The sequence below is a fragment of the Fukomys damarensis genome, unplaced genomic scaffold, assembly GCF_012274545.1.
Source record: "Fukomys damarensis isolate Sample0158 unplaced genomic scaffold, DMR_v1.0_HiC HiC_scaffold_37, whole genome shotgun sequence".
NCBI lineage: Eukaryota > Metazoa > Chordata > Mammalia > Rodentia > Bathyergidae > Fukomys > Fukomys damarensis.
Window position 1 is genome coordinate 40,517,496 of NW_022900949.1, and position 13,613 is coordinate 40,531,108.

Genomic DNA, 13,613 nt, shown 5'->3' on the forward strand with positions numbered 1-13,613 from the left:
TTTTTAAGTTTCAGATATGGTCTAAGTTACCAAGTTGCCCGAGATGAATGCACACTTGCTACCTTTCTGCCTCAGTCTCCAAGTGCCGAGATTACAGGAGTACCCTATAGGTAAGTTCCACAAGATGGCCAGAAGATGGCAGTACCCCACCGCATCCACTCTTCCAATTTACCTGAGGCCTGGACACCCGCAGTGGACTCAGGGATCTGAGCTCCACACTCCTAACCACGTAGGTTCTTTATAGGGTACAGACAGCCCACAGATCAGTTTCTGGTACATGTTATCTGCCAGATAATCCTTGTAACAAGGACCTCAACTTTACAATCAAGAAATTCCCTTTCAAATATCATGGCAACACCCTTATCTCCAGTTTTTGGTAAACTTGGAATTGGATTAACCTTTTAGGAGATTATCCTTTTAAGGAGAGATCCATGAATCATCGCCAGTCAGCTGTCCCAGGCAGTTTGGGGGTGTTTGTTACTCAATGTGTTAACCCCCAGGAGCCTGGTGGGTAAAGCATAAACAGCAATAGGTACCGGTGCCCAACAGAGAAGCCTGGGCAGACACAGCACAGGTGAGGAGGCCATCTGTTGGCACTGCCAGCGAGATCCGGGGTCCTTCTGCCCGTCCCAAGCTTCCAAGTGCTTTCCAAGATGATTCCAACATTTATTATCACAAATTCAGCTGTTATATTGACCAGCACATAATTTTTTCAACATCAAAAAGTTAATAAAAAATATTCCTGGATCTTCTAACCATTTGGACAATTACTCCAATATTTAAATTAGTGAAAGCTATTTTAAGAAACCAAGTCATTCCATAAACTCCTCAAGGAGCCACAGGTGATGGGAAACATCAGCCCTATATGCTAACAGGTTTGTGCCTTGGCAATGTTGGTGAGAAAAATGAAAATTCTGGTCAAACTGAATCACAAATTTCTAAAGTGAAATTGTGGCCTAAACCCAAGTGAACAACCACAAAGTCCTGTCAGTTCTGGCATCTCCACTCAACTAAGTGAAGTTTCCTATCTTTCTGTGGTGGTTTTTTTATTTTTCCTTTACATGTTGTTTTATTTTTTGTTGTTTTGAGACATAATCTCACTATGTAGTCCAGGCTGGCCTCAAAGTTGCAAGGATCCTTTTGCCTCAGCCTCGCAAGGGCTGGGATTACAGGCATGCGCCACCATGCCCAGCTCCTTTACATCTTTTATCACAATGTTCTGTGAGGGGAAAGAGGACAGCGTGTGATTTAGACTATGTTCAGCACTTGTGCTCCCATTTGCACAGGCTCAGGCATGCACAACTTGACCTTCTTCTCCAGGGAGCCCTCAATTCCAGAGCCTGGCCCAGCAGCACAGCTGTCACAGTCCCTATGGCGTCAACCAAGGCTGTCTCCCTCTGTACCTGCTGAAGTCCACCCTCAGCTAATTCCCCATCGGCCCTGCTCCCTGAGACTGCAAACTCCACAGTTTGCCAGAGCCACCAGTGGAAATTCATTACCATTTCAAGGGACTATGAAAACCTAGCTGGGGGGGCGGGGATTTAGCTCGGTGGTGCTGCTGCTATTTTTTTGGTACTATTCCCAGTACCAAAAAAAAAAAAAAAACCAACAAAAAAACAAAAAAACACAAAACCTAGCTGGGCCCGCTGTAGTGGTACACGCCTGTAATCCTAGCTACTCTGAAGGCCAAAACAGGAGGATCACAAGTTTGAAGCCAGTCTGGGCAACTTTGAAGACCTTGTCTCAGGGAGAAAAACACAAAACAATTTAAAAGGCTGGTGATGTAGCTCCATGGTGAAGCATTTGCCTAGTGTGTGAGTCCTGGGTTCAATCCTCAGTACCAAAAAGAAAAACACGTACCGGGGGCACTCATTCAAACAACTAAAGTTCACATGCTCCCAAATGACATCACCTGTCTGTAGTCCCTACATCTGGCAGAAATGGAGAAAGGTCATTAGAGCCAGCACAAAAGAGCAGCTGCGACTCCTCTTAACATGGATGAACAAAACCAACTACATGACTCCTGCTATCTTAGGGACAAAGACTTTGCAGATTGCTTTAGGGCCATGAAGAGGAAGGAAAGGACTCTTCCTGAAAGTGTATCACCCTCTATCTTTTCAAACACTCAAGGGGAGGCTAAGGCTCTGGACAGAGGACAAGGGAGGTGGGGTGGGGGCCTCTGGGTAATGGGGAGTAAAGTAAGCAAACCGCCACAGGGGTCAGCCTCCTCGGGATCTTTGTCCGAAGGGCCCTCATCTTGCCTGTTTGGTGAGGGTCTGGCCTGCTGATGCCATGGGTAGTCTCGGCCAAAGAGCATCAGTCCCCACCCTTACTCACCCAACAGCAGTGTGAGATGCCACTAAGGCTCAAAACTCACCTCCATCTACAAATAGGGAAAAACACACAAGGTGCCTTTATGCAGGCAGGCAGTTGGGTTGAACCCTTGCCCTAAGATGCCTTGACTTGGAAGTCATGAAACCAGGGGTCCAGAAACAGGGACACTGAAAAAACTCATGTGTTTGGAGTTTCCTGCCATGGTGCCATCCTGCTCCAGCTCCTTTCAAAACAAATGGAGTATGAGTGAAGATAGTAAAAACCTCAAACTGCGGACAGGCAGGCCCCTGACAGACAGTGGACCCTTCCACTGTGTCAGGCCTCCCCCAGCCCCATCCTGGATGGGGTTCTCACTTCCTTCCCTCGACATGCCCTGGAGACAGAGAGAGCCAGCTAGACCTGCAGTGGGGGACACTCATGAGGGCCAGACCCCTGCACATGTGAAGTCAGCCTCCCCCAGGTGCCTGCTGAGCACAGCTGCCTCCCACATACTAGGGGAGGGCCGGGTGGCTCATACATCAGACTCCACGCAGTGTGTTATCCTTTAATGAAAGCTGGGTGAGCAGGCCACCCTCTCCCCAAGGGCCCCTGCAGCTCATGCCCCTCACACAGGGTACCTAGTGCTGCCTAGGAGGCTGGGTGGCCTTAGGCAGCCAGCCCACCTGAGAAGTCAGTGTGCAGTGACCTAGAAATGGCATTTATCTCTCAGACCTTGCAAGTGGCAGCAGCAACAGGACAGAGAAAGCTGGACCAAGTTCAAGGAGGATGAAAGAGGAAGACAGGAAGTAGAAATGTTTTCCTTCCTCTCTGAATCCTGATGGGACAAAGGCCAGTGTTCACAAATAGTACAATCTCCTCAGGGGCCTGGAGGCCCTTCCAGCCACTCTCTGGAAACCCTTAATCCCCAACTCCCTGCAGGCTGGTGTCACACAGGAAGTAGCTCACAGGGTCACTGGGCTCAGACCTGGCCAGGCACTGCCCTACGTGCCTCAAGACCCCAGGCCTGTAGGATGGTCCAACACCACTCAGGCCAGGGCTACAAGGAGACTGGGAACCACCTTTCTCTAACTCTCCTTGTCAGTCACTACAGGCATCTAAGATGGTGGTCTCTCCTTCAAGGTTCCAAGGCTGCCTCAACAGGACGAAGGCAACAGTAGACCAGGGCTCCCAGGTCCCTACAGATCCGTGACCTTGTTTTCCACAGCAGCCGCGATCTGCTGAAGCCGATAGCCTAGTTGCATCTTCTGGGCTGTGCCATCCTCCTCCAGGGCAGTGATGATCTGAAATGCAGACACCAACACCATCAGAGGAGACCGCCTTGACCCACGCAGTCACTGCAGACTTCACCAAGCTCCTGAGATGCTGGAACACAACCTGGGGTATAAGCCTCACTGATTTCCTAAGAAGGCAACTTGAGGTTTGCAGGATTAGTGAGCTAGGGAGTAACATGCAGTACCTGGCACTGGTGGCAACAACTGAATACCCACCTCACCAGGAAAGCCATTCCAAGTGGAACCAGTGCTGCAGAGCCCTGCTACAGGCCTCCCAGCCACTGCCTGCCAGCCAGGAGCACTTCCTCATTCCCTGCGTGCCCAGTACAGCAAGGAGCAGGGACCCAACATAACCAGACAGATATGGTACGGAACACAGCTTCTGAGCCACACAAACAACTACAAAACCACAAATGAGAGCTGACTCAGGCATCAGTGGAGACTGGAAGGGCAGCAGCTCCTACCCGTCTCTGCAAGGCATTGTGATTGAGTCACAGCCCTGCCTGCCCTGTGATGTGGCCACACCATGCCAAGCAAGGCCGCACAGCCCAGACCTCACACTCACAGATCCACAAAGTGTTAAAGTGCCACCCAGTAGGAAACAGCCACGTCACCAGTGCTACGCAAGCACAAATGGACAATTCCATCAGGTACTCACAGTCCAGGGGTCCCTCAGAAAGCCCCCTCACCCACCATTATGGGCCTGGACCTGTTCCTCCCATTCCTCCCATGGTTCACATGCCCAACATACCTCCAACCTTAGAACCTGGTGGAGACTGCGTAAGGGCATGGTCATGGCAGAGGTGGCAGTGGTACAGTCCTCCAGCACATCCCAACAACCATCTCCAGGTCCCAGTAGCCTGCCCCCAACCCAAGCACTACCGCCACATTGGGAGTCTCGCTGAGGGACTGGGTGGAGGGGACAGGGAAGAATGGAGCCAACACCAGAAAACACACCAAAGACACCTCCCAAACGGCCAAGGGCCCCAGCCTCTTTCCTCCTCAGTGCCGGGGGGAAATGCAAAGGCTCCCCCAACTCATATCTGTCCCGATCCTTCCAGCAGGTCCCTTGAGGTAAGCCCCCTAATCAGGACCCGGGGTCTGCCCACCTGGTCGTAGTATTTGTTGATATACTTGTAGAGTTCATGCAGCGCCACTCGTGCCCCAAGGTCGCCAGAATAGTTCTAGGGAGGAGGGCAGATAAGAGATGAGGGGTGGAACCAGCCACAGGGACCCAGGACATCAGGGAAAATCAGAAAGGAGAGGTGTCTCCTTAGTGGGAGGAGACCCCAGGTCTACTTTCAACAGGACCTGGGTCTGCACTGGGATCCTGCCATCCTTTCCCCATCAGACTCTAGCATGGCCCCCCTACCATCCCAGGTGACCAGAGTCAAGTAGGACAGATGCCACTTGCAGGGTGTGGGCCCAGGGTAATTCTGCCATGATCTCATTCGACTCTTTCCTTCTATGGGGACATCTTTGAAGCTCAGCTCCTCCTGTGGATAATGGAGTCGGTACCACTTAACTTGTGCAGCTCATAGGAGGACCAGATGAAACACAGTACCCCATAAAGGACCAGACACACAGTAGGACCAAAAAGCACAGCTTCTGTTAGCACTGAGGTCGTGCTTGTTGTCATCATTGTTTCAGAAATGCCCTTCATGAATTCCTGAATTTAACACTGGGGGCTGTCTTAGGAGTAGGTGGAGACACGTTACCCAGTGAGGTAACCGAGCATGGGAAGGCATGGGTAAGCAGAAGCCAGCAGGCCCGGAGCCCAACCATAGCCACTCCACAAACCCAGTGAGGGCTGAGGCACTAAGGCACCTGGCTGAGTCACACTTGTGGGCAGCTGCCAAGACAAGGCCCCTCCCTGCTCTATGATGAGATGTTGGGAGCCCTAGCCTTTTATAGCAGTGGGTGGAAAGAACACTGCGTGAATGATGGCGTGTGTCATACCCCAACCAGCTCACGGGGCTGCTAAGGTCCCAAAGGCTTCCCTACAAAGGAGCCCCCTGAGCTGGTTGGGGCAGCAGTATAAAGGAGGTAGGACCATTAGGGCAGACAGCTTGGGCTCCACCCCAAAGCCTTACCCGGGAAAGCTCGGCCAGGGCAGAGTTCATCTCTTGATCACTGGCTGGGACGGTCTGTCTAATGTCTGCATAGTACCTGCCAGAAAATACAGGACAGCAGCTGCTGGGTAAACAAACCCACACTCCCTCACCCTCATCAGGGCCCACCTAGGGCCTCAGCTGCCTGAACACCTCAACCTCCACCCAACCGCCCCTCAAGTTCCGCTGTCTTCCCCAGTACCTTTCCACCATCCCTTTGTAACGGGGAATATCCCGGGCATACAGAAGCTTGTTGATGGGGGAGTCCTGGGCACACGTAGGAGGGCAATGCAAGAGGAAAGAAACAGATGAGATCCCATTAGAGAGATCAGCTCCCCAGGTCTCCAAGACTTGTTCAGTTTTATTTTATGTTGATTAGTACATGTTTACAATGCACAGTGTTTACATTCCTTGTGAGGAAGTGGTGTCTGTACATAGCACATCTTAACTCCGTTTTCATCCCCTTTCCCTCCCCCGCTTCCCTGACATCTCTTGATCCTCACCCCCTTTGAGAAAGATCTATCTACCTGCTTCCTATTATCTAACTTTTTTCTCTTTATTTATACTTTGGGTGCCTGAGTTACTTCACTCAACATTATGGTGTCAAGATGCACCCATTTTCCTACAAATGACTCGTTTATCCTTCTTTATGGCAAAGTGCTTCAGTTTCAAAGCAGAAGGTTCCACATCCCAGGAATCCTTCAGACCCAACTAACAGGTATGGCTGGTCAGCCCAAACCACTTCCTTCTGCAGGAACTTTCTCCACTCCCCCCCGCCACAAATGCCCCGTCTCTGGTGCTCAGCTCAGGCTCCTCCCTTGTTATGTGCTCAGATCCACCTCCAACCAGAGCAGGGAGGGCATGACTCACATAGTAGATGTCTAGTGTTCACTCTCCATATAAGCATTTTAAAACTCAGTAAGCTGTGGCCCAGAAAATCATGTAAGTTGCCCTAGACCACCTCACTTCAATGGCTAAGCTAGGACTTTAAGGAGGTCTCTCAAGTCAGAGCCCAAAATTTTAGCATAACCAGCCTCTACACACTAGATTCAAGTCCCAGCAGCTGCAGGTTTTAGGAAGCACGCTCTTATTCTTAGGACTTCTGCCTCAATGCTGAAGCCATGGGGTAGGCAGAGAGTGTGAGGTGGTGCTACCCCAGCAGGAACAGGGACACAGGTCCAGGTCACCTCCCAGCCTGAGTTGAGAGGTGCGTGCTTTCTCTCCAACCTCCACAGGGGACCCTTGACATTCCTGGTTTGGACTATCCCTGAGCTACCCAAGAACCACTTGCTGTTCTAACAGGAAAGGGAAACAGTACAAAGCCCTGGCAAAAACCCAGCCACTACATAGCATGCACTCCTGGAGGCAGCCCCACGGGTCCTGGGGTGGCCCTGTGATTGTCAGCTCTTTATAGGCAGAATGATTAAACAAAATTGACTCCAGAAAGAAAGCGCTGTGGAGTGAAACTTTCCATTTTTCTTCTTCATAGAGGTCTGGAAGTATGTGGCCCAGGGTTCTGATCTAAGCAGAGCCCCTCTGATAGATCCAAGGAGCCACAAGCGCCCTGCCTGCTGGGTGAGTGAGACACACCGGGAGCCCAGATGCCATGGACTCTGGGCTATTTCAATCATAACCATCCACTCCCGGCCTCAGTGCTGCCGCACCACTCAGAACACACCTCTGTGCTTCCCTCAAACTTGGCTCTTCCCAATATGTGCCTCCCTGCCACTCCACTGGGAGAAAGACACACCCGAGCCTAAGGAACCAAGTCTGCCAGGCAGCCTGAGTCTGCTTTGAGCTTGGAGAATCCATGTGTCCACTGGAACCCACCAGGTAGGTAGCCCCACAAATATCACAGGCTCACCCCCTCTGTATCTGAGTTCACCACAACCAAAGACCCCAGGATCACATGATTTCCTTCTTCTGCATCCAGTCCACAGCGTCTGCCTGCCCTGTGCCCTCTTGTGGGCTTGCACTTGACCCCTGCTTGTCAAGAGGCTAGCACAGGCTCCGTCCAGACTACTCTCAGGGTGACCCTCACCCAGTGGCCCTGGCTTGCTACCACGGGCTGCCAGCAGGCTACCTACTCAGCCGTACCAGGCTACACCTGCTGCCCACATCCCAACCCTGGCACAGGGCACCCCCTGCTCTAGCTCTTCCCTTAAGACTGACACTGCCAACTTCTAGAGAGCCTCTACACAACACCTGGCCTGGAGACGCCTGGGGTCAAATGCCTCCTATAACGAAGCCTCTGTCCTGCCCAAGCTTCCTCCTTGAAACTCAGAAGAGCCTAGAGTCTGCACACACTGCACTGTCCATCCCCAGCCCAGGCCGTCCTCCTCCCACCCTCCGCGCTGTGTCCAGCCCGGCCGCTCACCCGGCCCAGCTTGTGATCAGCCAGGGTGCAGGCATCCATGAAAGTCTGTGCGATGACAAGGAGCACTGCATCCATGTTATCAGACGTCTGCACGTCGAACACAAACTGTGGGTTTTTTATGATATTGATCCAGAACCTCAGAGGTAGGCTGTGGGAAGGGTGGACATGGCTGAGGAGCCTGCTGGAGAGGGAGGAGGGGAAGACCCAACACATGTGTGCTCCGAGCCCCACCCCCAGCCCCAGCCCACCTGTTGGTTTTCCAGATGTGGATGGTGTCTTGGTCCGAGATGCCGTGCTGCTGGGCCTGCTCATCCAGCAGGTCAAAGAAGTACTTCACAGCCAGAGGCACAGGGCGGCTGGTGCTGAGAATCACCTGGAACAGGTCATCCACGAACTTCTGCAGGGTTCCCTGCAGAAAGTGGGGAACAGAGATGCACAGTGAGCAAGGGCACCCCAGCACCAGCCTGGCCTCAGCAAGCCCCACACCACACCCGGGCCCCACAAGTGGCCACTTGCCCACCCCCAGACCCCACTCCCATCTTGCTCCCATCAGCCCCAGCCAGTCCCTCACCCTACCTTCATGGACAGCAGGCGAGTCAGGTAGATCTCGGGGATGGCCTTGGCTCGCTCCCGCTCCCCACCCCGAAGGCTGCCCCTCCGAGGCCGGGGTGGCTCTGGCTCCTCACTCGGCTTTACCAGGTGCCAGGGCCGGATGCCTCCCTCATCTACATCTTCCAGCATTGGAGTCCCTGTGCCAAGACCCCACAGCTCATTGCCCCACACCAGATGCCACTCCTCTGGACCCCTTGGGTCATGCCAACTCTCCCAGGAACAGGGGCACATGGTTGAGGCATCTCTGGGTAGAAAGGAAATAGGCACAAGGTCCAAAGGACCTCCCCACATTACCCAGGACCGGGCAAACAAGAGTAGAACACTGCAGTGGAGACTGGGGGAGTACTCACGTTCTCCAGGGACGTAATCCTGGTTTTCCCTGAGAACGTGCTTGGTGAGGCAGGGGACAAGGGCCACAGTAGCTCCATCTGGGACCTGCTGACCACAGCTGGTGATCCCTCCACCAGCTCTACCCCATCATCCCTCCTCCAACTCCCACCTTCCCACCTTGTAATGTTGCAGAGTGTTCAGGCGCCTCCACAGACCCTGGACCTCAGAAGTGACATCCTCATCAGAAAGGATGAGGTGACCTGCTACCCCAGACCGCCATTCTGCAAGGATAAAGGGGCTTGGCCCAGGGACACAGCCCCTCCTTCGGGGTCAGCCCCACCCAATCCCTCCAGTCTAGGGGAGCAGCTGTCTGATAGAAGGGTTCCAGAGCCAGCCTCTGTCCCAACTCTCAACAGCCCACCCATCCCGCAGGACAAGCCAGCCCAGGCTCAACACCACCTCAGGTCCCCAGGCTCCAGGTCCTCACCAACATCTAGGGTGTGAGAGTCTGGACGCTGGGCAAGAGGCACTCCTTTATAAAGCTGGTCCAGCATTTTCTCCTTGGCCTGGGAGATGGTGTCACAGTCTAGGACCTTCACTGGCACACCCTGGGACTCTCCAGCCCCAGGCCCCACAGCCAACAGCACATTCAAGGTCTACACAGGACACAGGAAAGTGGTCAGGTACCAAGTCACACGCAAGATGACCAAAACACAAGGCCAAGGGCAGGGACAACCCATGAGAAAGCGTCTGACCACCCAAGAACCCTGCGATCCTAATTCTGTCTTTCCACCTGCCTGCCTCCCCCCGGGACAGCAGCCTCCTCCAGTGGCCCCAACACCCAGCACAGTGGAGAGCGAACGGTGGAGCACCTGAATAAGTGCACGCCTTTCTTTACTCAGGTGAAACCAGCAGGCATAAGGCCCTGGACTCCATCCCCAACACCGCCAAAAATAAACAAATCCAAGCCTCTCTCTAACGGGCAGGCAGAGGCCAGGCTGATTTTATCTAGACACAGACCGTGGAAGCTGGGACCCCAACAGGAGACTGACCCAGCAGACCACACACAGGCACACCCTCACCAGAGGTCGGTATTCCACATCCTCTCTGAGCAAGCGGTTATCATTGAGGGTATATTTGGCTTTGCCAGTCACGCTGTCTACTGGCCCCTTGTCCACTTGATGCTTAATTCCTCGGAAGAGCATGTACAGAGGCTCCCCTACTGAGTCCTGGGGGAAGGGGTGCAGGCAGTTAAGGCTCCCGCAAATGCCAGAGGTGTATGGGATGTGATACGTGCTGGGGAAGGGTATAAGATGCAGGCTGAAAATGACCAAGGACATGCCAGGCAGGGCCTCTGCTCCAGACTGAATGTGCAAGTGCCAGGGGCCTGACCCACCCAGGACAGGAGCTCTGTTGGGCTCTGCCTCGCCTACCCTCAAGAAGGTATAGAGGCAGATGGACATCCAGTTGGTGAGCAGCTTCTCTACCACAGTCTCTGTTCTAGGACGACAGGAGAGGGGCAGGCCAGCGTCAGTACGGGGGCTGTGGGACTCTCTATGGGGCAGACCTCAGACCCAAGGCCCCACCTTAGCTCCTGGGTCTAGCTGTCCACTCTCCACACAGCCCCAACAGCCATACAGACCTGCGCAGCATCAGCTTGGGGTTCTTGGCCACATACTGGGCTACCAGGTCACTGAGCAGAGTGCGGAGAATGTCGGTGAAGTACTCAAGCTTCCCATGTAGGGCGACAGTGAGCAGAGATGCCACGTAGGCACGGTCACGAGCTGAGAAGGTACGCTGACTCTCCAGCGTGTGTATGAACTGGGCCAGAAGAGACCATGAGAGACTGGGCTCAGAAACAGCAGGATAGTCGGGCATGGTGACACACGCCTGTAATCCCCACCCAGGAGGCTGAGGCAGGAGGACTGCCAAGAGTTTGAGGGCAGCCTGGGCTACATAGTGAGTCCAGGGCTAGCCTGAACTACAAAGGGAGACCCTGCCTCAAAAAAACTGAAAAGAAAACAGCAAGACAGAGAAGGACTGGGCCAAGAAAGTGGGTGGTCCTGCTGAGGGTTGGAGTAGCACCTTGGTGAGGAAGAGCTTGCTATTGAGCAGATTGGACAGCTGTCCCAGGCCTTGCTCCACAGTGGGTCGCCTGCTTTCAGGCACACCAAGGTCCCGATGCAAGGGTGACTCCTGGTGGCCGGGGAAGAAGACCCTCTCAGCATACACCTTGTAGTCAAGGAAGGGGATGCCACTGCCCAGAAGGTCACTGGTGAGATCCGTCATCTCGGTCATGAGGTCTGTCGGGCAGAAAAGGCCAGCTTCAGTGCCAGTTCCACATTTCAGGAGCAACTTTGGACGGAGCCCCGAAAAGCGGGAGCCTCACCTGTGAATTCTTTCTTGCAGCGGTCTCTCACACTGCTCTCCAGATTCTCCAACTGGATCTGTACCTTCTTATAGTCCCTCAGGGCCTGCTTGCTCTTCCTCCTGCTCGGTACCAAGGGTGGGAAGGAAAGACCAAAGGAGGCCAAAGCCCTTGCTGGATCCCACTCGGCCCAGACCTGCCTAACTGTGACCTACGTATGACCTGACCTTGTCCAGCATACCCTAACCTGGTAAAGTCCAGCCAAGACAAGGCCTGCACCCGGAACAATTCAGCCTGACCCATCCCAAAATGCCACACCACCTATCCCCATCTACCCAGCACAAATGCACCCAGGAACCCACAAACTATAACCAGCCCAAACCTGGCCTGTGACCCATTTCTATAAGCAAAGATTTGCTACAACACAGCCATGCTCACGTGTTTACATACTGTCCATGGCTGTTTTTGTAGGTAATAGCAGAACTGAGGGGTTTTGAGAGAGACCACTCTGCCCGCAAAGCCCTGCAAAGCCCTACTCTCTAGCCTTTAGAGAAAATGTTTGGCCGAGCCCAGATCAAATCTGCTCCTTCCCAGCCAACCCCATTCTGCCCAGCCCCGCCACATGTGCTGCACCCACCTGTACATGAGGACAATGATGATGACACCCAGAGCCAGAAGAGAGGTGCCCACCCCCAAGCCCACCTGGGCTGCCACAGGAAAGGCCACAGGGCTCTCGCCGTCATACTGTACGTGACCCAGGGAAAAGCGCAAGTTCCCCATCTGCACCTGTGTAGGGAGCACCTGTGAGAGGATTCAGCCCGTGTCCAACACCCAGCCCTCCCCAGGACCAGCCCCCTGACCGTGAACTCAGGCAAAGTGTCAGGTGCCTCCCGGAGGGCAGGATGCCACGGCAAGGGCTGCTCCATGGGGGGCTCACAGTACAGGTGGTAACGGGTTAGCGTCTTCACCACGCAGGGGCCATCTCCTATCATGGCCACTACCTCCTCTTTGGATATTGCAAGGTCCAGATTCTCCCCCTGGAATATAGAGCCATAGGTCTGTTATTCAAAACTTTTCCCAAGGAGCTGGTGCCCACTGAAACCCTAACCCCGAGCATGGGAAGGCTGATCCTGAGACCCATCCTCAGGAGCAGGGCCGGCAGGGCTGACAGTCCCTTGGTACTGCTTCCCCTGAGCTGGGACCAGCGGTCCCAGAGATGAACATAGGCTGCTCCACATGATCCTGCTCTGGCCCTCCCTATCTTCCTTCTCCAGAGCTAAAAATCTATAGAACCTGCCACAAGTTCAAGGCTAGCCTGGGCAACTTAGTAAAACCCTGTCTCAAACTTTTAAAAAGGCCTGGGGATATAGCTCAGTGCTCCCTAGATTCAATCTTCAGCATCAAGAGTGGGGAAGGGACTAGAGAACCAAATCTTGATTACCAAACAAAATTAAAACCCTTGCTGACTCAGATGGCCCTCAGGCAGCCAGCAAACTGTCTGCCCACAGCCTGTCCCAGTGCCCACCTCTATGTCACATATGCCAGGACTTATACCTCATGTCAGGCCACCGCATGGGGATCGGCCCATTACCTGCTGTGTACCACACCGCCTACAACTCTGTGTGCAAACCACTTACTGTTGTGCAGAAACCTGTTGGGAGTGTCAGGACCCAGGCCACTACACAAAGCCCTCCCAGGACTCCCACCACCAACAGCCCCCAGCCCCTGCTCTAATCATCCTCCACCTCATGTGCAGTGCTGTGCCGCCAAAGGAGAGCCTTGAGGCCCCACTGTGCTGAAAGGGAGCAGTACCTCCACAGAGAACACACTCCCGGGCTTGTGCCGGAATGGTGCAGTGGGGTCCTCAGGGTTGAGGGGCTTCAGGGTGGGATCAGCCTCATAGGAGAAGGGAGTGGGACTCAGTGTTGCAAAGTCAAAGACCAAATTGTCGAGGATAAATTCCATCCGGACCAAGGGGTCCTCGGGCAGGCCAGGGAGGGCAGGTGTGCGACACAGGATGAGCTGGGAGGAGTTCACAGTGCAAGGCTCCTCAAACTGGTGGAGGAAGACAGAAGGGTGAAGTGAGGGGCTGCATGGAAGGGGGCCTGCACAAAGCTGTGAGCAGCCACTGCAGCCGCTGGGGGTGGGGGAGGGGGGAGAGGGGAGAGGGGGGAAGGGAGAGGGGAGAGGGAGGGCCGGCTATGCAGATA

The 13,613-nt window shown here is 53.9% G+C and overlaps 1 protein-coding gene across 1 annotated transcript in view; it reads right to left on the minus strand.

Moving 5' to 3' along the window:
* Window positions 1-1,788: 1,788 nt before the first annotated feature.
* The window catches only part of Plxnb1 (plexin B1), a 27,482-nt gene continuing 15,657 nt past the window's right edge, over window positions 1,789-13,613 (minus strand). The window contains exons 22-39 of the mRNA XM_033759776.1: window positions 13,216-13,458; window positions 12,264-12,440; window positions 12,041-12,189; window positions 11,425-11,525; window positions 11,121-11,338; window positions 10,678-10,856; window positions 10,469-10,535; window positions 10,118-10,264; window positions 9,523-9,691; window positions 9,213-9,316; window positions 9,056-9,140; window positions 8,670-8,842; window positions 8,342-8,502; window positions 8,094-8,241; window positions 5,919-5,983; window positions 5,699-5,774; window positions 4,715-4,789; window positions 1,789-3,614 (exon numbers count right to left, since the gene is read on the minus strand). Coding sequence (XP_033615667.1) covers window positions 3,510-3,614; window positions 4,715-4,789; window positions 5,699-5,774; window positions 5,919-5,983; window positions 8,094-8,241; window positions 8,342-8,502; window positions 8,670-8,842; window positions 9,056-9,140; window positions 9,213-9,316; window positions 9,523-9,691; window positions 10,118-10,264; window positions 10,469-10,535; window positions 10,678-10,856; window positions 11,121-11,338; window positions 11,425-11,525; window positions 12,041-12,189; window positions 12,264-12,440; window positions 13,216-13,458 — 2,442 coding nt within the window. The 3' untranslated portion in view covers window positions 1,789-3,509. The remainder of the gene's footprint in view (window positions 3,615-4,714; window positions 4,790-5,698; window positions 5,775-5,918; window positions 5,984-8,093; window positions 8,242-8,341; window positions 8,503-8,669; window positions 8,843-9,055; window positions 9,141-9,212; window positions 9,317-9,522; window positions 9,692-10,117; window positions 10,265-10,468; window positions 10,536-10,677; window positions 10,857-11,120; window positions 11,339-11,424; window positions 11,526-12,040; window positions 12,190-12,263; window positions 12,441-13,215; window positions 13,459-13,613) is intronic.